This window comes from Phodopus roborovskii, unplaced genomic scaffold (assembly GCF_943737965.1).
Source record: "Phodopus roborovskii unplaced genomic scaffold, PHOROB, whole genome shotgun sequence".
Taxonomy (NCBI): Eukaryota; Metazoa; Chordata; class Mammalia; order Rodentia; family Cricetidae; genus Phodopus; species Phodopus roborovskii.
The window spans coordinates 10,797,091-10,821,271 of NW_026126434.1; the positions used below are offsets into that span (position 1 = coordinate 10,797,091).

Sequence of the window (24,181 nt, forward strand, 5' to 3'; positions counted from 1 at the left end):
AGAGCAGGGACTAGTAAAACACTGCGCAGGTGCCTGGATCTCAAGAACCATGGGAGGACCCCTGCGCAGGCGCGCGAACAGGGAAGTGGGCGGGGTCGCGCATGTGCGCAGACTCACTTCCGGCAATCCCCTCCCCCCTCCCCCACCCCCTAGCGAAGCCACCGCCCCTCTCCCTTGTCGCCAGCCTCTCCCTCGGCTCTCTCCACCCCTCGTGCTCTCCGCCCTGCTCGCCACCAGCCCTTCCCCTCCCGCTCCATCCGGGTCGCTGACGGCTGTCTCTCGGTCCGGAGAGTGCTGGCGGCAGCTTTTCTCTGAGGAACCTGGGAAAGTTTCACAGGAGAGAGAGAGCCGGGCACGCAGAGCCGGCTGAGCGGCGGCTGGGATCCCGAAGGAGGAGTCGTGGTCATCGCCGCGGCCGTGAGGGAGGAAGATCTCGGGAGTCGGAGAGCGCTCCAGAGAGCGGCCACCCTCCGTCGCCGGGGACTCTCCCTGCCCTGAGGGACCGGGTGAGTCGTTGTCCCTGTGGGCTCAGGGTAGTGTGACGGAGGCGCGTTCCGCTGGGCCTTGGCGAAGGGCGCCGGCGTCCTCGGCGCTTTCCGGGGCCGGGGTGTTGCACCTCCCTCGGGGGAAGGGCCTCCCCGGGGCCGAGGTCGCGGGGGACGCGCAGGTAGCTGAGGGGGTTTGGTTGGTCAGCACGGCACGTGAGGCTGGGTGTGTGCAGACCATTCGTCTTCGCCCGGGCCGCGTGAGCTGATGGCGGTGCATGGTCGGGGAAAGGAAACGAAACTGCTTCCTCTTCTCCTACCTGTTGCTGGCGAGAGAACGCCTTTCCAGTACCGGTTCTGACTTGTGGAGGAAAAGAAAGGGGGCCCAAACGAAGCGCGCTGAAATCGGAGATACGTTTCTAAAAGACAATGCAGAACTCTCTGGAACTTTTGAGTTTCGGTATCCCAGAGGGATGAAATCAAATTTCTGGTCATGCGAGTGTAGTGGGGCAGCTTCGGCATTTTGTAAAATAAACATAAATGCAGGAAAATAATATTTAGTGTGAGGAACTTAGGTGACTTTGGACAGCAACCATAAGACTGACTTCCAGTAATGGTGTTATTTAGTAACGTATCATGATTTTTGAAAAAAAAAATGTGGAAGCTTAGATGAGAAAGACTCACGGAATTTTTTTTTTCTTTTTAAAAATAATGCTTACGGGTGTTTTGCTTGGAAATGTGTGCACTATGTGTGTGCCTGGTGCTGGTGGAGGCCAGAAGAGGGCGTAGGACTTCCTGGGATTAGTTATAGCAGTAGCGATGTGGGTGCTGGGAATTGAATCCGGATCCTTTAAAAGAGCAGTCAGTGCCCTTAACCTCTGAGAGGTCTCTCAGCCCCTCATATATGTCTTTCAAGCGAAGAAGTTATATAGATCTGTCAAACTTAACAGCGACTTACCCCTTCCCCACTTCCACCAACCCATTCCTATTTAGGAAAAAAACAACAGTTCTGGAATTGTTTACAATTTTCTTTTCATCTTCAAGTAATTGCCTTACAAGTATACATAAATTATCAAGAAGTTTTTACTTGTAGGAACCATTCATGATAATAATTTAAAAAAAAAGCTTGAATTGGGAGGCGGTAGTGCATGCTTTTCTTTAGTCCCAGCACTTGGCAGGCAGAGGCAGGTGTATTTTAATCACATGGATTTAGTTTTAAAATTAAATTAATAGAGAGGGTTTGGTGCTAGCTAGTATTTTGAGTTAATTGTTTTCAAGGTATGATGTGATAAATTCTAATTTTGTATATAGCCTATTAGTTATGTAATGAGAAGTCTAGTATAAATTGTGACAATTTTTTAAAGTTCCATTATTGGTTTAATTTTTATTTCAGGAAAGAACTTCAGTTTTCTGTTGATGTGGAGGTAGGTATCAAATTGTTTAATTTTGTGATTTGAGGGAAACTGCAAGGTGATGTTTTTGCAGTTGGCTGGTTTGCTGGTTTGGGCATTGGACACATGCCTTATATACTATTCTCATTAAACTTACTTAAAAAAGAACTAATTTCATAAGAGTACTTATTACTGAGTTAAAGCCAGTTACTGTTGTAAGTATTGTGAAGAATAGTAGATGTCATTTCCTAAACATTTGTATATGATGCTTTAAAAGTGAAAGAACTGATTAGAATTTACTGATAACTGAGGCATATTTTAAATATTTAATAGTTACAATCCTCATTATAGTCTAACACTTGGTGAAAGAGCAGTTATATGTCATGCTTTCTTTGAAGTAATATTAGCTCTGTTTATCTCCTCAGACATAGGGTACCTCTAAGTTCCCATTGTTTCAGAAGAGACCTTTGTATTGAAACTGGAAGACCAAAATCATAACAAGCATGTTGTGCTGGGGAAATGCATCCTATGGACAACTAGGTTTGGGTGGAATTGATGAAGAAATTGTACTAGAGCCCAGAAAAAGTGACTTTTTTGTAAATAAAAAGGTCCGAGATGTAGGATGTGGACTCAGACACACTGTATTTGTCCTGGATGATGGAACTGTGTACACCTGTGGATGTAATGATCTAGGACAGCTTGGTCATGATAAATCCAGAAAGAAACCAGGTAAGTTAAAACTTTTCTATTTCTAATTGATATACTTTCACATTTGAAATGATTGTTTTATATGACCTCTGTAAACCTAAACTTAGTCTTTATCAAGCTTTAAAAGCAAAGTAAGAATTACTCATGTACATCCTTCTTAGTACTTTGGTTTGTGTTTTTTTCCTTTTTTTTCTTTTATTATTACTACTAGTATGATCCCTAATTGATTGTGGTTGAAATTAGCAACAACAAAAACTAGCCTTCAGTGTATGTTTCTTTTGTAAAAAATACAAAGGTATCAGAATCTTTAATAAAAGTTCAGCTACCTTGAACAGATTTTTAATTCCCAATTTGCTCTGTGGTGTTTTGTACACATGGGGGGATAGGATAAAAGCTTTTTATTTTTGTTACATTCACATTTATCCCTGTTCTGCTTTGTATATGTAATTTTTCTTTTGCTTAGCTAGAAATCCTGTTTAGTCCCCTGTTTTCTCCTTTTACATCATCAGTGCTAGCTTTTAAAAGATTTGTGAATGTGAGGTGGTCTATCTGTGTAGCAGTATGTAAGCAAAACGTAAATACTTTATCAGGTAATGAGAATTGGAAGCGTTTAGTCTCATTTCATGTTCTGTTTTCCTGGATGTTATATTTAATTGGTATGAACACATTTGAGATGATCTTGTTAGGTACTTTGCTTTCAGTTGTGACAACCAAAGGTACTACATTAAGGTAGTAGAATCAGGTGAGACTGTTGCTGTACCTAGTGTCACAGTAATGACAGGTGTTTCCTGTGGCAATCCTTTTTCTCTGTCAACTCATTGTATAGGGCTTTCTTTGTTTTTGTTTTTTGTATCCTGCTTTTGAGAGGTCAATGTGGGTATAAAACTCAGGCATTAAATTGAAATATCTTTCATATCATCTCACCACTGTTGCCACACTTTACTCTTGATTTGCAGATCCTGGAGGTTTTAGTTGTTTGTGGGTAGGCTCTTAATCCCATCTCTTGAGGCATAGTTTGTAACTTGATTTTATTGAATGAATGAGAGCAATTCCTTAACACAATAGGTCTAATTATTGTAGAGCTCAAAGTAAATGATAGTTTCCTTGTATTATACGTCACAAAAGCATTTTTTACAGGATCTTAATAGATTTCATAATCTATGGTTGTGGGTGCTAATTTACTATCTGTACATTTTGCTTAGTATGGAAATGCTGTCTCAAGCTGAGGTTTCTATGATATTGGGATTACTTAATACATGTAATTTACTGAGGTTTAGAAAATTTAAATGTTACTAAACACCTCTGGTGTTCAGAACAAGGGTGAACACATACACCAATGAGTAGAATAACTTAAATTGCACAAATGTAGTTTGGGGAAAGCCAGCTGCTTTTTGGTCTTGTTCACATTGTGATGGTTGTATTGTGACATTTCTATCTTCCTGTTAATTCATCCTGGAAACATTACTTAGTAATACGAAGTTGAAGAACTGTGCTTCCACTTTTACATTTGCTCACTGATGTTCAGGGCTTATAAAATAGACGATGGAAAAAGAGAAAAGCTTTGTTTTCCCAGTGATTTAGAGCTGGAGTTGGGAGTTCAGACATATATAAATGGAATAACTAAAGAGAGTTGAAATTCAGCTGTCTGCTATATATGTCAAGCCTAGGGAACTTAAATGATGAGAAAGATATTGTAGGATTGAATTAAAGAAATAAAGGTTTAAGTTAAATTCTGTCTGTAGTCACATAAGCCAAAAAATAAGTCTGGAGCTAGAATTGCTTTTAAAGGGGGTTCGGGGACTCTGATCCTAAGCAAAAGTCTCGGTTCTCTGATATTTTGGAGTGTAACTAGGTTACAGAGATAGAAAAAAAAAAAAATTAGAAATTCAAGGCGTGATTGCTATGATAGGATTCCAGCTTTCAACCTCTTTTTTTTTTTTTTTTGGTTTTTCGAGACAGGGTTTCTCTGTGTAGCTAGCTTTTGTAGACCAGGCTGGTCCTGAACTCACAGAGATCCCCCTGCCTCTGTCCTCCCGAGTGATGGGATTAAAGGCATGCGCCACCAATGCCTGGCTCAACCTCCTTTTTTTGTCTATGAGTGGTGAGTTTTAATAATGTTTTAACTAAAATTATTTCTCTTTGGAATGGTTCTTCAAATATTTTTTAAAGATTTATTTATTTCTTATGTATACAGTATAATGCCTGCTTGCTTACAGGCCAGAAGAGAGCTCCAAATGTCATAGGTGGTTGTGAGCCACCATATGGTTGCTGGGAATTGAACTCAGGACCTGGAAGAGCAGCCAGTGCTCTTAACCTCTGAGCCATCTCTTCAACCCCTTCTTCACTGTTTTTAAATGTACCCTTTCCCTGCTTCTTTTATAAATTGTTGAATTTGAGGACTGAGTTTAGAGATAAGGAATTGTTAGATTTTTTAAAATTGGTTTTAAAAAAGTCTTAATAATTGAGCCTCCTGGTTATATGTCTGTGTCATAGACAGTTCCTTCATCAGAGCTTTACTTATTAAGTCACAAAGAAAGAGAAAAACTAAGAATTAATGCCCTTACATAGACAGGCTTTATGACCATAACAAATATGTTGTAACAAAGAAATGCAACTTAGCATCATAAGGATAAGTCACTGGAGTCACATGACTTACTTTAGGGGGATTAGCCTTGCTGTGTAGTAGTTTGGACATGTGACCTATTGGGAGAGTTTTCCGTTCCATATATTCTAGGAACCATATAAAACATTTTCTGACTTGTATTATATCAAGAGCAATAGGCTAAATCCATATCCATTTCTGTTCTTTTACATAGGTATGACCTCACTACTAGCTCTTTCTGAATTAGTGCTAGAAAAATTAATGACTCTTCTACCTTTATATATTTTTTCCTACATAGAAACTTCCAGACACTTTTTAAAGCTAGTTTTTCAATTTCTTAATTCTTAGCTTACAAATAATTTATTCGGTATATCTATCCATTTAAATGAATCATTAGTCTTATTTGTATGCCTCTAGATTTACTTATGAGATTTAAAAGTAATTAATAACAGGCTTCTTTACTCACAATAACTTGTTGACAGGAACTTTTAAGTCTGTTTTATACATCTGTTTTTACTTGTTTCATGTTAGAAGCAGTAGTACTAAGCTATTTTACTATTGTAAATAATGTTATAATTCTGTTAAAAAAGTATTTTGGTAGCTTTATGTGGTTTTCCAAGTTCTTACAAATGTTATCTCATTTGAGCCTCACAACACTGTCTTTTGTTAGTGTTGCCAGTGAAACCGTTTTGGTCACAGCAGTAGTTACTTACTTGTCTTTCTTAATTCCTCATTTTCTGACCTTTTCTTTCTCTTCATAAAACATAAATCTACAAATGAAATGTCCTTTTATATACAACTGGATTTTTAAAAATAGTGCAGGGACTATGTAAATATGATAAATTATTTGCAGATTAGAAATACCAAATTGTCCCACACATTTATTTTACTAAAACATGCTAAATAGAAGCTCACTGGGTTTTGTAAGTCATCATTTTCATAACACCTTCTAAGGAAGAGAAAGATGTAGATGACAGACGACTTGGAAAAAAAATTACCTAGGTCAGGACTTGAGGCTTTGTTTGAGCACTATGAGAAAGGTCAGGCCCATGAATCACAGTTTCAAGTGTAGGGGAAAAGTCATAATGCAAACAGATGCTGTTAGAGAGATGTATAATAATACTTTACTTTGTGTAGGACCCACATCTGAGGAATTTCAAGAGCATTACACAATAACTCATGGTTCCTTTCAAAATGCTTGTGACACAAATTGCAAGAATTATCCTCATCTTAGGGGATAGATTTTCGGAGAAATGGCAGCACAAGTTGGTAAGTAACTTGTCAAACAGCAGGCTGGTGAGCAGCTCTAAATTGAATCTGAAAGCTTAAGGCTTTCAGTCTCCTACTGTATCCACTAAATTGTGCTTATGTTTAGTGTTATTTACAATAGTATTTTCTGTTTGAGGCAGACCAGATACTAAATAGTTTCTTTGATGGCCTGTTGAAATAAATAACAATAAATACATTTTTGTGGGCCTTTTTTTTTTTTTTTTTTTTTTTTTTTTTTTGAGACAGGGATTCTTTGTAGCTTTGGAGTCTGCCCTGGAACTTGCTCTGTAGACTAGGCTGTCCTTGAACTCACAGAAATCCACCTGTCTCTGCTTCCCAAGTATTGGAATCAAAGGTGTGTGCCACCGATACCCAGCATAAATCTATTTTTCCAAGATGATTGCATTATGTCACTGTGTGGTAGGAACAATTTTTTGTTGTTGTTACATTGTAGATCAAACATAGGGCCTCATGCATGAAAAGCAAACACTCTGACATTCAACTATGCCCCAGCCTAAGAATAGTTAGAGGAACAAAGCTTACTTTTCTTGTTTCTGTTTTGTGTTATTTATCCTTTATTGTCTTGACTGCCGTGCTGGTGTGTTAGAAGTTTGTAGTAATTGTCATGCAGGATTGATTGAGTGGCTAGCATTAGAACATGATTACTTAATTTATGTTATAACAAGACTGTCTCTGGGATGCATTGGTTTGCTTGTGTTATAAAAATAACTCATGCAAAAAAAAAAAAAAACTAGTTGACTCCTTTCAGGATTTTTTTTTTTTTTTTTTTTTTTTTTTTTTTTTTGCATTTGGTATATTGCCTTGCTTAGATGATTGGTCTGTAATTCAGCATTCAGAAGGTTGAGGCAGGAGGATCATTAGTTGGAGGCTTTTTTGAGCTTCAAGATCCTCTCTCAAAAATACAAAGTGAAGTTGGGCAGTGGTGGTGAACATGTTTAATACCAGCATTCAAAACTGAAGACTACCATGTCCCTTATACCCCCTCCCCCCCCTTTTTTGTGATAGAAACAGTATTTTGGTTTTATTTATTTTGTTGTTTGGTTTTTTGAAACAGGGTTTCCCTGTGTAGCTTTTGCTGTCCTGAAACTCACTCTGTAGACCAGGCTGGCCTGGGATTAATATTTTAAGCTGGCAGCCTAGGAAGTTAGTTTACATCATCTTTTCAGAGATTTTTGCTGTGTTTTTTGAGACAGGGTCTATGTTGCTTAGGCTGGCCTGGATTTACTATATAGACGAAGCTGGCTTCCAGTTTAGTAGAGATCTTCCTGCTTCTCTGCCTCCTGAATACTGAGCCAAAGGTGTGCACAACCACATCTACTCCCTTTTTTTTTTTTTTTTTTTTTTTTTTGGGTGGGGGAGGGCCTTTACTTGTATGCCTGCATGCCAGAACAGGGCATCAGATCCCATTATAGTTGTGAGCCCCCGTGTGGTTTGCTGAGAATTGAGTTCAGGACCTATATAGAACAGTTAGTGTTCCTAACGTCTGAGCCAGCTTTCTAGCCCATTCCACACCTATTGTTTTATTTTTTGTTTGTTTGTTTGTTTTGTTTTTTGGAGATAGGGTAAAGTTTTGGAGCCTGTCCTGGCACCCACTCTGTAGACCAGGCTGGCCTTGACCTCAAAGATCTGCCCGTCTCTGCCCCCCAAATGCTCTGATTAAAAGCATGTACCACCACTGCCCATCTCATTTTTAAGACTTTTTAATAACACATTTTCCACATATTATTCAGAACCAATACTTATTTTTTGTTGTTTGAAGTGCTAGAGGTCTTATTGCATAATACTAGACCAGCACTCTACCACTGTACTGTATCCCGACTCCTTGCTTTTTTATTAACAGACGGGTTTAGACTAATTTTTTTTTTGTTATATAATTCTGAAATACAGTTTTAGTTTTTCATATTTTTTTCTGATTACAGAAGTAGTACACGTTCTTGGTAGAAAATTGGGCAACTACAAGAAGGTTAAAAAAAAAATTGAGTGTAATATCCTGCAAAGTACTCTCATTTGAGTCCTCTTTACTCATGTTTCTGACTACAAACTGGAATGTATTTTTCTCAACCTATTTGCAGTGATAAATGAATAATCAGTTATTTTCTATATTAAAAAAAATATCAAGGAGCTGGAGTGATAGTTCACCCTTTTAAGTGTATCTCTTTAGAAGCTGCTCTTTCAGAAGACCAGGGTTTGATTTCTAGCACCTGCATGGTGGCTTGCAACCATCTGTAACTCTAGTTCCCTGGAGAAATCAGACATCCTCTTCTGGCCTCCTTGGGTGATCACTTCCAATGGCATGCACATGGTGCCCAAACATACATGTAGGCAAAACACATACATATAAACAAAAAAATATTTAGAATATTAACTAGTGATAATTTTAACATTCAAGATTTAAAAATAATATTTCCATCTCCCCATATATATTTATCTGCCATGACTGTACAATTTAGTTCAGTCTTTTTTTTACATTTGTCTTTAGAGAAAACCAGGGCCTTTAATGTTAACATATCTACAGCAGACAGCTAACTTCTATTTTTTAAATGTTAAGCACAATTGTAGATCATCTTATAAATACATATGCTCACAAGAATGTACATGAAAGTTCCAAAATACATTGCTTTGACAGGCTTCTGTATACAACATAATGAACATTGTTTGAAAGTCTAGTAAGGAATCTAAAATGACACAAAACAATAGGCGTGCATACAAATAGGCAGTGAAAGACCTGCAGAGGGTGTGGACCCTCAGGCCCCCCCCCAAATCACTCACGAGAAGTGGTCTTGATGCAAAAGCATAAGGTCTTTTATATTCTAGTGCACTGGGGTCCACAGCCATACCCCAGGTGGGGTAGAAGACTGGGAACCCTGGGTACAGGGTTTAGACAGCTTTTATAGGGTTACAACAAAGCCCGCGCATCATAAACCAATCATCTCATAGCATCCAGTGCAGAATTATCCAAGCCGTGCTTAGCCCAGGAAGTCTGCTTTCGCTAGGGCTTCTGGGTAGTGTGACAAGGCTCATTTCTTGTTCATTCACTCCCAGGTGCTGTCCAAAAACCACCCTGTCGTAAACAGTCAAGAATGTGACCTTTTGGCTACTCCTGGGGTCAGTGGAGAGTTAGGCTAAATTTTTCCATCCTTACATTAGCAGTGTTGTTTACAGATGAATGATTGTATAGAATAGCTGATTGTGGTAGCTCACATCTGTAATCCTATAACTCAGGAGGAATGCTGAAAAAAAAGTTCAGTACAGTGACCCAGAAAAATCCCAAAACACAAAGATGAGTAATAGGACCTTGTAAAACATCATGACTTAATGGTGAATGTAGGAGAGATAGATAGCACATGAACATGGAATATATTCAGTGCTCTTAAAGGAAAGAACGGAAAGTGCTTTAGAAGCAAACTAGTTCAAATGGTCATAGGCAAGTTTGATTCCTTGTTGGGAATGGTAATCCATTTTACTAGAATATCTGAGAGTAGGGAGCATAAACATTCCATACAATCATTTACAATCTGTTCATACACAATGATCAGAAGCTTGTCAGATGAATGTATTTTGGAACTTTACAGACAGCATTCTTGTGAACATAAGCACTTATAAGATCCATAATTGTGCTTACAGCAGGTTGAACTGTAAAATTAGAGGTTTTGATTTTGATTTGGTTAATGGGTATTAATAGTTTTTTAATGGGGATTACTAGTTTTATAAAGAATTGAAGAGAGGAAATAATTTCTCTTGGACATCGTTAACTTGATGGATGTCAGTAATGATAAAGAGGCAGCTGTGATCCCAGGGGGAGTCCTTGACTGGAAATAGGGAATGTGGCATGATTAGGACTGTTACGTCTTCTGTTTGTGGAAAGGTGATTCTGGTGAGGTAAATTTTATTGTGAATGATAGCAATATTCATTGGGCATTAAAGAATAAAAAAAAGGGGAGAAAATCATGACTAAAAGCATGAAGTTGTTATTTCCAGTTTTGCTTTCCCTTAGGTGTATTAGGTAGGCTGTAAATTTTTCCATTGTTCCAGTGAATCAAGTAATTAATAACATAGCTATTATTTTTGTGGTTGGGAGTTAAGCTGTGGAAACTGGTAAAAGTACCTAGTGAATTTCAAGTAACTTGTTAATTTAAATGGCTGTCTATTTATCTGTTTTGTTTTAAGATGGCCTGCTACTCAAGGCTACCCTTCTGCCTCAGTTTACCAAAGTTTGAGATCACAGGTTTGAACCACAGGCCTTGTTTTATCTGTCTTTTTCAAAATTGAATTTTTTATTAAGTGATAAAATGAAAATGTCAGTGTCTTAGGGTTTCTATTGCTGTGAAGAGACCATGACCACAGCAACTCTTACAAAGGAAAATATTTATTGTGGTGGCTCACTTACAGTTCAGAGATTTAGTCTGTTATTGTCATGGTGAGAACAGGAAGTGTTCTCTCTCATTGCGTGTGGTTTGAGCATAATTGAGGTCTCAAAGCCCACCTCCACGGTGACACACTTCATCCAAGCAAGCATTTTCTTTCAAACCACCACAGTCAGGTACCATCTGATACCTTAATCGTTTGAATTTTGTCAATAACCTTATTGTTGAATAAACACAGTCCTATCAAGTTAATTACTGTGTTTGACTTGATGCTTCTTTCTGGGTTACTAGTATTTGAAATATTCATAATTATAGACTGTATTGTTGGAATGGATGAGAGTTCCTTTGATGTAACACTGTGACATGAAAATAGAAGGGGGAAGGAATTAGAGTAAGTTGAAAAGAGGTCCTTATGAATAGAGTTGGAAGTATCTGAAAACAGCCTGAGCTGCTTTGCTTACTAATTAATTGGTAGAAATTAATTAGTGATTTTATTTCTATAAGATTGTCATACAAGCCTAATAGTGGTGGCTCACACTTTTAATCCCAGCACTTGAGTGGGAGAGGCAGGCATATCTCTTGAGTTCAGGCTAGGTTGGTCTGCAGAGTGAGTTCAGTTCCAGGACAACCAGGTCTACACAGAAAAACCCTAACTGGAAAACAACAGAAAGACTACCCGTTGAGTGCAGAGCTCAGATTGCTGCCCAGAATTGATCCCAAGTACTTACAAATTACTATATACATACTTTCTGATCCAAGTATTTGCTATTCATTACTTCCTAACAGCAATGAACCTCATGAAACTATAATTACCTTTTTTCAATTTTTAATTATGTTATCTGTATGTAGATGTGCACATGAGTGCAAGTACCCACAGAGGCTGGAGTTGTCAGATGCCCCTGGGGCTTGGGTTACAAGTGGGCCAACTGGCATAGGTTTAGGACTCGAACTTAGGTACTCTGCAAGAGTGGTACATGTTGTTAACCACTGAGCCATCTCTCCAGTCCATTTTACACTTACCTTTTGAAGAGTAATCATATAAAAAACTAATTGGTTATCTCTTCATGAACATATATGTTCACAAGTATATTCAGGTGAGTGATTTAGTAAGCCTTCAAGTAGAAATAAGAAAGCCTATATTTAGAAGTTGATATGGCAGTGTATAAGGAGGGAAAAAAAACATTATGGGAAACTTAATGAACTATTTAAAAATACAATGCTGGTATTCAAAACTACTACTACTAATACCATTATGCATCAGGCACTGTTGAATCCTTTCTGCATTACCCAAAAGTCTTAAAAATCAGCTTTCACTCCCTTTTTATTGTTGTTTTAGACTGGGTCTTGCTCTTTGGCTTTAGGCTGACCTTGAACTAACTAGTGATGGAATCACAGGTTTGTGCCACTGTTCAGCCCTGTTTGTTTTTGTGGGCAAGAAAAATAAGAATTCGAGGATAGGACTTGAGATATGGCTTGGGTTAAGAGTGTATTTTGCTCTTCTAAAGTAATTCAAGCTCCTGGGAGTTTCTGTGCCCTCTTCTGGTCTCCACAGATACCTATACACATGGTGTATTCATCCATTTATTCACCACCACCACTATCCTGCCCCACATATACAACACAGTGAAAATAAGATCAATGAAATAATAGAAGACACTTTTTATAATAACAATAAAAAGAATAATTCAGGGTCAGTGTAAAATGATGTGTATGACCTAGATGAAGAATTGACAGCTGTTCTTTTTATGTGAAAAGGCCAATTTCTAGGCTACTAGAATAGCTACATTTGTATTGCAATAGTGCTTTATGGAGATTAAAAATAATGTTTCTTTTGGAAACTAGCAAAATTATGTTTTGTCTAGCCATTGTAATATAGTATAGTGCTGTGGGGTTGAGGACTGGGAAGACATCTAATATACTAAGGAAAACCCCGCAAGATATAGAAGAATGTATTGTAGAAAGCTAGGTTAAAAAAAAAATCCACTTATACCCAGGTATTGGTGGTGCACGCCTTTAATCTCAGCACTTGGGAGGCAGAAGCAGGCAGATCTCTTGAGTTTGAGGCCAGCCTGGTCTGCAGAGATAATTCCAGGGCAGCTAGGGCGTTAGAGAAACCCTGTCTTGAAAAACAAAAATCCATTTATATTGACATACACATATACACATGTGTATATGTATATATATTTAAACAAGTAATAACAGTAGGTGCAGAGGCGGGAGGAGAATAAGTAGGTTGATGAATGATGATATACTTCACTTTATATCTTTTTGAATAATGCAACATTACAATAATATATTATCTATCTATTGTCCATCTACCTATCTCTATATATCTATATATATTAGTTTTTTTGAGACAGGGTTTCTCTCTGTAACAGCCCTGGCTGTCCTAGAACTTGAATTGTGATCAGGCTGGCCTCGAATTTAGAGAGGTCCTTCTGCCTGCCTCTGTCTCCTGAGTGCTGGGATTAAAAATGTGTGTCACTATGTCCAGCAAAATACTATTTTTTAAAAGATAGGGATTTAAGAACTTAGATGTACCTGATCTGTTTCTTGTAGGTATATTGTCTTGGGCACATGGCTTATCCTCTGTGTATCTGAGTGTTCTGTTCTATGAAATTAGGGTAATCATGGTAAACTTTCGGATTTGGCAGGGGTAAGGATTAAGTGAGATAACACATGCAGTGCAAAGAACAATGCCTGAGTACTCAGTAGATGTTTGCTTTTAAAAAACTGCTAATTAATGTTGGAGTTAGAGGGGCAGTACTTAAATAGGTCTGACTAATACCAATTTGGGTATTAGGCTCTTTTCGTATTTACCTGATACCTGCTATATTGCCTTGTTAGAAACAATGTTTTTCACATATTTGTCTCCAGATTGCCAGTATCTATCTTCATTATAGCTGAAGTTTAGGCATTTCTTCAACAAACATTTGTTCTAATGTGTCTTGATTGTACTAAGCACAAAAATACTTTTTTCTCTTTTAATCTTTAAAAAGGCTTTGTTGTAATTTTTATTCAAGAGCTATGCAGAAATACTTAAAAAAAAAAAACAAAAACATTGTGATGCTTGGAGGTATACTCTATTGACAAGACAAAATGGATGGGATTCTTTTCTTGTGTAAAAGATGACATGGGACAGGAAAACAGTGATGCTTCCTCTCGTGGGAAGCATGGAAATGCCAGAAGTTAATTTTATTTTTATTTATTTTTACGCAAACAGTTGTTTGTATGGTGGAGATGAGTACACACACGCTGTACTTTGCATGTGGGATCAGGGACAACCTACAGTAGGTGGCTTTTTACCATTGTGTGGTTCTGTGGAAAGAATTCAGTCACTTAGTGGCAAGCCTCTTTACATTGAGTTATCTTGAAAGCTTCTAGCCATTGATTTTTAAAAATTATTTAATGAATAATTATAAGGTATAGTTGTATCCTGATATTTTGAAAAAGAAATACTCAAGTTAGTGTTTTTTATTCAAGCTCTTAAACACTGCTGAACTGAAAATGATGAACTTGGGCTGAAGAGATGGCTACTCTTCCAGAGGTCTTGAGTTCAAGTCCCAGCAACTACGTGGTGGCTCACAACCATCTGTAATGAGATCTGGTGCCCTCTTCTGGCTTGCAGACATATGTGCAGGCAGAACTCTATACATAATAAGCCAGTCTTTAAAAACAAAAAAAAGAAAATGATGAGACTTGTAAATAATGAACTGACCACAAAATGTTTAAAAAAAATCACACCAATCTGACTTTACTTTTTACTTATAAGCAGTCATTATTTTGGCAATTAAGTAGAGGAGAAATTTACATGTCAAAAAAATCAGAGCTCTTAATCTCAGTACTCAGGAAGCAGAAGAAGGGGGGGGGTGTCTCTGGATATGAGGCCAGCAAGGGCTGCAAAGAGAGATTGCCTATAAATAAATGAATTAATGAATGAAAAAAATAATAGGAATAAAATCAAGGTGTGTATGTGTGGAATTATAACACAATTGTGGAGAACAAGAAGGGAGTGTTAAAAAAGTGGAAGTGATTGTAATGTGAGTTAGTCTGTTTCATTTTCTCCAAACAACTCCTCATCCCTTAGTAATATTCTTTGATCTGGAAGGTACTGATTACTTTTCTCCTGGTAGCATGAAGAGTACATTTTCTCTTTCCTCTTTGTCCACGTATTTGGACTCTGCAGCTCTGCCACTGCCCAGCATCAGAAGACTATGATAACATACCAGACCCCTAGCTCTGGAAAAGCTCAGAGCACCAAGTGCAGTATCCACATGTTGTTATCTATGGCTTTCATACCGTTGTAAATTTGAAAACTTGCATGTTTAACAGTCCTGAGGTGAGGACTGTCTTACCTGTTGTTATTTGGTTGGCTGACTGATTTTGAGAACCTCCTGTTTGAGCCTCTGGTGTGCCACTGCTGTTTCCTATCTGTCTTGATTTTTTTTTTTTTTTTTTTTTTGGGTAATCCTAAGTTTTATAATCCGTTTTCCTTTTACTATCTTCTTTGACTTGTTGTTCAGGAGAACATTGGTTTAACGCCCCCCCCACCTCACCCCACAAAAGAGTCTCCCTGTGTAACCCTGACTGTCCTAAGACATGCTGTGTATGTAGACCCTGTTGGCCAGGAACTCTCAGAGATCTGCCTGCTTCTGCCTCTCAAATGCTAGGATTACAGCCATGCACTATGTATGGTATATTTGACCATGTGTCAAGATTGCCTTCTGTTGATAACCTCTAGTTTCATGCTACTTATGGTCAGAAATTATTATACTGGATAAGATTTCTGTCTTTTTGAATTGTTAAGACTTACAAAACTGTTCTATGTGCAGTACACATTAGCACCATTTAGTCTAGATTACATTTCAGTCCAGTTTTTTCTTGTGAGTTTTTGGTCTGAAAACGGTGTGTGTTAAGGCCTTACTTCTTTTGGAGTATGTTTTCTTACATATGTCCTTTAATGCTTGCTTTATATTTAAGTGCTTTGTTGCTAGGTGAATATATAATTACATTCATTATGTTCTGTGGTAATTGACCCTTTATCATTAAGTAATGGCAATCTTAGTCTAAGAAATTTTGGTTTGAGGTCTGATTTATCTAATGTAAGCATAGCCACACATGCTTGGTTTTGTTAGTTTACTGGCAGTCTGACATTCCTTGACATACCTATACCTCCAGCACAGTAAACAAAATTTGTGTTGAAGCTTAGTTCATGCATAAAAATGTTTTATTTCCTTTGAAGTATAGTTTGAATTTGCCATTTCCCCCCTCAAAGTTGAGCATCTTTGATATGATTAAAAAGCTATTTGTTTTTCTATGAATGAAATTCACATTTTCGCTCTAGCTTTCGTGTGACCTTTTCCCTAGGAAGTCTTTTATGGATTGGGATGGGTTGGGCTGGAGAAATGGCTAGTTAGGATCACTGCCTGCTCTTCCAAAGGTCCTGAGTTCAATTCCCAGCAACCACATAGCTCTCAACCATCTGTAATGAGATGCAAACAGATATGAGATGCAAACAGACATGCAGACAGAATACTGTATACATAATAAATAAATAAATTACTCAGGAGACTAAGATTGGAAGATTGTGAGTTTAAGGTCATCCTAATATATATATAGAGAGAGACCCTGCCTCAAAAATGAATGAATTAGGAAAAGTTACTCCTTGTCTGAGGCATAAATAATGTTTTCCCTTTCAGTATTTTCACTTTTGATGAATTTTCCTAATGGTCACATGGATGCTCCTTTGCCTTCCTAAGCTTATGACTTAAGTATCACACTGTCTTCCAGAACCCTTCCTGATGTATTTCAAAGCCTAAATAAACATCTCTTGTTCACATGGTATCTTTTTTATATCTTTAGCTTAATCTTTAATCACAATCCTTATTTCCAATGTCTTTCTTAAACTTATTTTTATATTCTCAGTGCTTGGAGCACAGAAAAACTATATTTAAATACTAATATAATATTTTACATTAGATGTTTATATTACACATTAGATTTAATGCCTTTGATTTCATAGCCATTTGAATCCTATTTAAATGCTCATAATTTGTCTAACTAGAGAACCAAGGAGTCTTAAATTCGTTCCTATATCTATTTTCTTTTGAGAATTGTTTTAGTGAGATACTGACTTATTTGGGGGAGCCTCTGCTATTTTTATTTATTTTTGTTTTAGTTTTTCAAGGCAGATTTTCTCTGTGTAGATCAGGCTGGCCTCCAACTCATGGAGATCTCCCTACCTCTACCTCCTTAGTGCTGGGATTAAAGGTGCAGCATGCCTTCTGTTAATGAGAACAGATTTCAATCCCCCTTGTTATTAAGATTTATGGAACTATTTGTGTAAGCTAGTGATAATTAGTTTTCTTGATTTTAGAGAAGAGTCGTGTTTAATCATTTGTGTGTGTGTGTGTTTGTGTGTGTGTTTCTGTAATATAATTTTATTTAAATGTTTAATAAACTTCTGTGTACTGGGCACTCACTTGAAGAGTTATCAACTCACTGGGTATGGTTGTGGGCACTTGTAATCTTAGCTTGTGAGGTAGAAGCAGGAGGATTGCTGAAGGCTTAAACTGCCTTAATCTACATAGTAAGGCCTCAAGTATACATCAACTCAAGATACTTTAAGGTAAGTGCTTAGTTTATCAATGTTATATAGAGATTCCTAAAGGTTATCCAGCACTAGCCTTCCACTTAAAAATGCAAGATCTTAATCCAGATCTAATACTAGTTACTTTACATGTGGAAATGTCAATTTCCTTGATGTGGTCAGTTTCATTATTGAGTAGCATTATTTACAGATACGTATGCCAAGAAACCCTGGTTGACTGGGTTTTAATTTCTTTCATCATGAGTCTTCTGTTGTATTGAAGATTTTAAAATTTATTTTATGTGTATAAGTGTTTTTCCTGAATATTTTTATGTGTACCATGTACATTCAGGTGTCTTTGTAGGCTAGAACAGGGCATCGGATAGATCCCTTGGAACTGGAGTTACATATGTTTGCAAGCCTATGTGTGAATGCTGGGAATAGAACCCAGGTCCTGTAAGAACAGCAGGTTCCCTTTATCCATTGAGCTGTCTCTGCAGCCCCAATACAGTATATCTTAAGGGAAACTTTGGGTGTCATTAGCTGGCTACTTTTGATTTAAAACTTGAGTATATTTTAACTACATGAGGGGGTTTATAGTTGTTGATGCTAAAATAGAATTCCATAAACTACAACCTACCATTTATAGTGGGCATATACTACTTTTTAGTTCTCTTTTCAGCATATCCAATAGATTTTATATTTTAAAATGTGAGCCTATAGTGACAGTGCATGCCTGTAATCCTAGCAGTTGGGCAGCAGAGGCTGGAGGAGACCACGTTCAGGTCACCCTTGGCAGCAATAGTGAGATTCTATTAAAAAAAAAAAAAAAAAAAAGAAAGGAAGAAAGAAAAAAAAAACTTAACAATACAAACCTGTAAATAAATTGCCAGTTGAGATGATTTCATTAAGAATACTACACTATAGTGCCTGTACGGTAAAGCAGTAATTATACTGCTAAAAAATTCCAATTGCCCAGGTTATTGTTAAGTGACTTCCTTTTCAGTGGTGGTTTTGAGTATAGAGTACTTTCTTCTGCAATCATCTTGATGAGGCCAGGATTTCCCCTAGATGTTCAGGTCCCTTATACCTTATGGTGTTATCACAATGAGAATTGTGTATGGAATATTTTTTTTTCAAAACAACTGATTGTATTTTATGTTTAAGAGTCTACTTTTGATAGATAATGAAAATTGAATATATTTATTCTTATTTCAGGCTCAAAACTGGAATGTAATGTTTCTCTTCTTGACTTCTGTTAGAGCAGGTTGTTGCCCTGGATGCCCAAAATATCGTAGCTGTTTCATGTGGAGAAGCTCATACATTAGCACTTAATGACAAGGGCCAGGTGTATGCTTGGGGTCTCGACTCTGATGGACAACTTGGCCTCCTAGGATCAGAGGAATGTATCAGAGTACCCAGGTAACAAAGGTGACCGCAAAGAGGTCTTTAATCTCTTGTAATCAGTTTGTTTATCTAATCGTTTTGTTTACAGTGAGCACTCTGCTTGTTGTGAGCATGTAAGTATTGTTGCTTAATTATTTCTTCCCTTTGAATCTTTTAATAGTTTACTAAGTTGGTTCTTATTACTGATTGGGGTTGGGGTATTTGGTTGGCCCTTTTTGAAATATATAACTGATGTTTTTTCCATAATGTATAGAATTTCTGCTTGTAAAGAAAAGAAGTAGGATGCTGGGCATAGTGGCTGTCACATGTCTTTAATTTCCACACTTGGGAGGTAGATAGGTGGCTGGTCTACAGAGCAAGTTCCAGGAAGCTAGGACTACACAAAAACTATTTCAGAAAAAAAAGAAAAAGAAGTAGTTGTTTTCTTTTAGAATGGGACAGGCTAATGATTTAAGCTGCTAGTTCTAATCTGTCAAGTGTCCCAGCTATTGAAATATTTATTAGATACTGATTGGTTGGTACACATGGTGGCACATGCCTTTAATTCTAGCATTCAGAGGTAGAGGCAGATGTATCTATTTGAGTTCGAGGCCAGCCTGGTCTACATGGTGAGTTTTAGGACAGCCAGAGCTACACAGAGAACCCTGTCCCAAAAACAAAACAAAAAATAATATCTATTGGTTGTATGTTTCTTTGACCTTTTTAAAAAGGCCTTATTGGTCTTTGTTTGTTTGATTCAGTGAGGTCCATTAGAAATAGGGAGCCACCCCACCCTCCACCCAATATTGGGTCTTAAGGTATGTATGAACCACTATTCCCAACTGTTTTAGATCTTGGAAAGAGCATTTAGCTTTTATCCACTATTCTTGCTTTTTTTTTTTTTTTTAAGATTTTTCTTTTTTTATGTATATGAGTGTTTTGCCTGCGTGATATGTATGTATGTATATGCCACATGAGTGCCCAGAGAAGCAGAAGAAGTTAAGATGCTGTTCAATTAGAGCAACCTTCCTAATGCTGCAAACCTTTAATACAGTACCTCATGTTTGACTCCAGCCAGAAAATTATTTCGTTGCTACTGCTGAGAATCTTAATGAAAATGCCTGATAAGCAGGATATCTGATATGCAACCTGTATGAAAGGGCCACTTCACTCCCAGGGGTCAAGACCCATAGGTTGAGAACCACTAAATGAGAGCAACAGATGGTTGTGAATTGACATGTGGGTACTGGAAAAACCAAATACGAATCTTTTGCCAGAGCAGCAATCACTCTTAACCACTGAGTCATCTCTCCAGGCCTCTAGTTGCTGGCTTTTTCTACAACATCTTTACTATGTAGAGATATACTCCTTTTATACCTATTTCTCCAGCATCTAGTCTTTTATGTTGTGTTCTTATTTGTTAGTAGTATCAGAGCAGATGAATTTATTTCTCTTGAGTTTTTTTGAAATAATTTGAGACTAGCTATCAGTTCTTTAGATGTTTGTTACATACACACTTCAGCAGAGAAGCCATCACAGGTCCTGTGCTTTCTTTGATGGACACATTAGTACTGATTCTATCCTACTCTTTGTTGCTGGTCTGTTGATATTTCTGTTTCTTCATGGTTCAGTTTTGTAAGTGTTTATGTTCAGGAATTGGTCTGTTTCTTCTAGGTTTTGGAGTTTGCTGGTGGAGAGTCTGTAATAATATCTAGTGAGCCTCTGTATTAGTTACAGTGTCTCCCTTTTATCTCTGATTTTATTTAAAATTACTTTAGCATTTGTTTATTTTGCATGTATGTTTGTATGTGGGTGTGTATATGCAACAGTTTGCATATGTGGTAATTAGAGAACAACTTGTAGAAAGGAGTTGGGTCTCCATCTCCATCATATGGGTTCCAGGAATTGAACTCAGGTCATCAGATTTGGCAGCAAGTACTCTGGTGCTAAAACAGCTACATGATAAGGAAACAGGCCCAAGACTGCTTTCTTAGTCCAGTAGGGGGTATGTGCTAATTTTCATCTATTGAATAACTTTTTTTTTTTTTAAAGATTTATTTATTTGTTACATATAATGCACTGTATTCTGCCTGCCAGACTTCATTACAGATGGTTGTGAGCCACCAGTGGTTGCTGGGAATTGAACTCAGGGTCTCTGGATGAACAGGCAATGCTCTTAACCTCTGAGCCATCTCTCTAGCCTGAAGAACTTTATTTAAAAGTTTTTTCAAAATCTATTTCTTTATTTCTGCTGTGGTCTTTATTTTTCTTTCCATCTATTGTTGGGTACCTCTTGGTTTCCTTTTTTTTTTTTTTTAAGGGGATTTTGAGGCAGGGTTTCTCTGTATAGCCTTTAGCCTTGGCTGCCTTGTAACTCACTATGTACAGACTGGCCTCTGTACTCCACTCCACTCTGCCTCCCAAGTGTGGGGATTAAAGGTGTCATTTTACTTTTATCTAGAGAAGAATGAGTGTCTGAGATTTTTCTGTCTTATAATGTGAAATTTTTCTGTTTTATAATGTAGGTGCTGATTGCTGCAAACTCAGTACCCATATATTTGCTCTGTTGTGTCTTCATTTCCCCTTTTTTCAAGAAGTTTTAAATTTTGTTTTGTTTTCTCCTTTGATCCATTTGGCTGTTTTGCTAAGCTGTTTAATTTCTGTGTTACTATATAATCTGTGGTTATTTCTTGTTGCTGGTTTCCAGTTTCATTGTATTGTGATTGGAAAAGATAATATGATTTTGTTTCTTAAATTTTTATTGAGGGCCTAGAGGTGAAGCTTGTTTGATAGAGATTGCTTGTTGCTAGCAACTGTGCAACCCAGATATGATCGTATAATCTTCTAATCCCAGCACTGGGATGGTGGCAGAGGGATTAAAAGGGCATCCTCAGATTCATAACAAGTTTGAGGACAGCTCAGAGTTAAGTGAGATTTTGTATCAGATGAAGAAAAAAAGGAGGAAATGTTACTGAGGTTTTGTGGCCTTTTACAGCTTACCCTGGAGAAGGTTTCATGAGCTGTTGTGTGGAAGGTTCTGTAGTTGTCTTTTAGGCCCATTTGGTCTTTTGACTGCTAATTCTTTGACTTTTTAACTACAGAAAGTGGGCCATTAATGTCCTTTGTTACTGTGTTGGAGTTGATCTCTCACTTTAGGTATAGAATATTTGGTTGCTCTAATATTCTGTGCCATATATTGAGAATTTTTGTTTGCTTAAGCTATTTTATACCTAAATTGCATTTTATCTGTTAGAGGTATGGCTTTTGTTCTTTTATAGCCCTGTTTGCATGGAGCACCTGCTCCCATTGCTACATCTTGTGTGTCTCTGTCCTTAGAGGTAAATTGAGTTTCTTAGAAGTGGCTTATCTGATCTGGCTTGGTGGTCCACACCTTCAGTCCAGCAGTGAAGAGGCTGAGCAAGAGGAATTGTCATTTGCAGACTAGCTTGGCCTCCAAAGTGAGTCTTTCTCAAACAGATCAAAAGGAAGTAGCAGCTATATGCGTTTGAATTTTGTAATTCACTCAGTTACTCTTTTAAATTTGTCTGTCCTGGAACTATGTAGTCCAAACTGGCCTGGAACTCAGAGATCCGACTTCTTTCTTTCTATGAAGCCTTCTCCACCAGGCTCAACTGGGTTGCTCTTTTGTTATTTGTGTGTGTGTTTCTGTATAGACCTGGCTGACCTTGAACTCAAAGAAATCTGCCTGCCTCTACCTCCTGAGTGCTGTGATTTAATGTGTGTGCCACACCACCCAACTGTATTTATTAGCTCATTTTTGGAGAATTTAGTGTAGTTGCCATTTAAGGTGGTTGTTTTTGTTTGTTTAATTTTACAGCATCTCACTGTGCACCTCTAGCTGGCTTCAAACTCACTTTATAGACCTTTAAAAGTGGTATATTCAATTAAGTAGTGTTTGCCCAGCACTGTGTTAGGCTTTGGGATTCTCATGGATGCAAGATGTGTTCCACCTTTACAGAATATATTGTTTAGGAGACAAACATTAAGTGAATATGTATTAGTGACAAGTATATTAAAACAGGAAAACAGAGGGTTCTGTGAGAATGCAGTATTTTGAAATGTTTTACTTGAACTTGTACATTGACATTATATAACTGGAATAGGCTTTTTCCCCCAGAGTAATTTAATATGGTGAAAAGATCAGTAAGTGATGTGGGTGGTATCCATAAGCAGTGGCAGTTAATACTAACTTCAACCCAATTGTACACATCCATATATTTTTGTTTCTAGCTCTTTTGCATCATGATTTTAAAAACTGAAGGTGCATTGGAACCTGCTGATTTGAAGCAGCACAGCTTTCAGGTTCTGTAGTTAAAAACATATATCCAGTGGTTAAGAGCACTTGTGGCTCTTCCAGAGTACCCAGGTTCAATTCCTAGTACCCATGTGGCAGCTCACAACTGTCTGTAACTCCATTTCCAGAAAATCTAACACCTTCAAACATACATGTAGACAAAACACTGGTGCACATGAAATAAAAATAAATTAGTTAAAAAAAGAATATATTTACTAAGTAAAAGCAGTTAAAGAATAATATGGAGTTAGAGTAACTCACCTTTTTCCTACTCACAGTTTGAGTCACTGAAGTTGCCTCCTGAAAACCATAAGTATCAAAACTTTGTTCAGAAGTTACTCCTGACTTTGAGTTGGCAGAATCAGGTCAGATGGCAGCATCAGATAAAGGCAAATAAGAAAATTCCTCCTTTTCTTTTTCTTGAAAACATTTGTTCAGAAAAGTAGAAGATTGATCAGGTCAAGGGGAAGTGCAGTGCATTGTAATTAGGCAAGTTCTGGAGTGTAAAGACAATACAAGACAGCAAAGAACATTGATTATCATAAATATGAATGGACTAACTCAGATGCCACTCTGTGGGTATAAATTAAGAAGGGTAGGCTAGGGGGAGGGGGATGGGTCATAGTTTTGAGTTAGGAGAGCAGCAGTTTTAGAATAATTAGCATCCAAAATAATCTGCCAAGTTTCACACTGTAAAGATTAAGAAAAGTGGGGATAGTGGAAGAAAATATTTGAATGATAGAGCATCCTGAAGGGTATTTATTTGTAAGCATGGCACACTTTGCTCCTGTTTTTCTTGTTTTCTTTGTTTTGTTTTACATCCCCCCCCCCCCAAGCTGAGGACTGAGGCCTCTGCCTTGTGCTTGTTAGGCAAGTGTTCTACCACTGACTTAAATCCCCAACCCATTGTTTTGCTTTTTAAGGTATTTTCTCAACCCATTTTTTTTTTTTTTTAAATGCTTACTAGCCTGACTGAAAAAGGTAGCACATCCTGAAAAGACAGTTTTTGCACATAGTAAGTGGCCAATGAATAGTACATGAGTAGCATACA

At 37.5% G+C, this 24,181-nt stretch overlaps 1 protein-coding gene across 6 annotated transcripts in view; it reads left to right on the top strand.

Annotated features, from left to right (window-relative positions):
- The first annotated feature begins 356 nt into the window (after nt 1–356).
- The window catches only part of Herc4 (HECT and RLD domain containing E3 ubiquitin protein ligase 4), a 72,698-nt gene continuing 48,873 nt past the window's right edge, over nt 357–24,181 (top strand). For 2 of the 6 annotated variants that reach the window (XM_051186822.1, XM_051186825.1), the window contains exons 1-4: nt 363–506; nt 1,879–1,909; nt 2,302–2,605; nt 18,692–18,851. In XM_051186822.1, the coding sequence (XP_051042779.1) occupies nt 2,380–2,605; nt 18,692–18,851 (386 nt within the window). In that variant the 5' untranslated portion in view covers nt 363–506; nt 1,879–1,909; nt 2,302–2,379. Of the gene's footprint in view, nt 507–1,878; nt 1,910–2,301; nt 2,606–6,323; nt 6,456–18,691; nt 18,852–24,181 lie in introns of those variants that run through there. The other 4 variants (XM_051186828.1, XM_051186824.1, XM_051186827.1 and 1 more) reach the window with 4 other exon arrangements.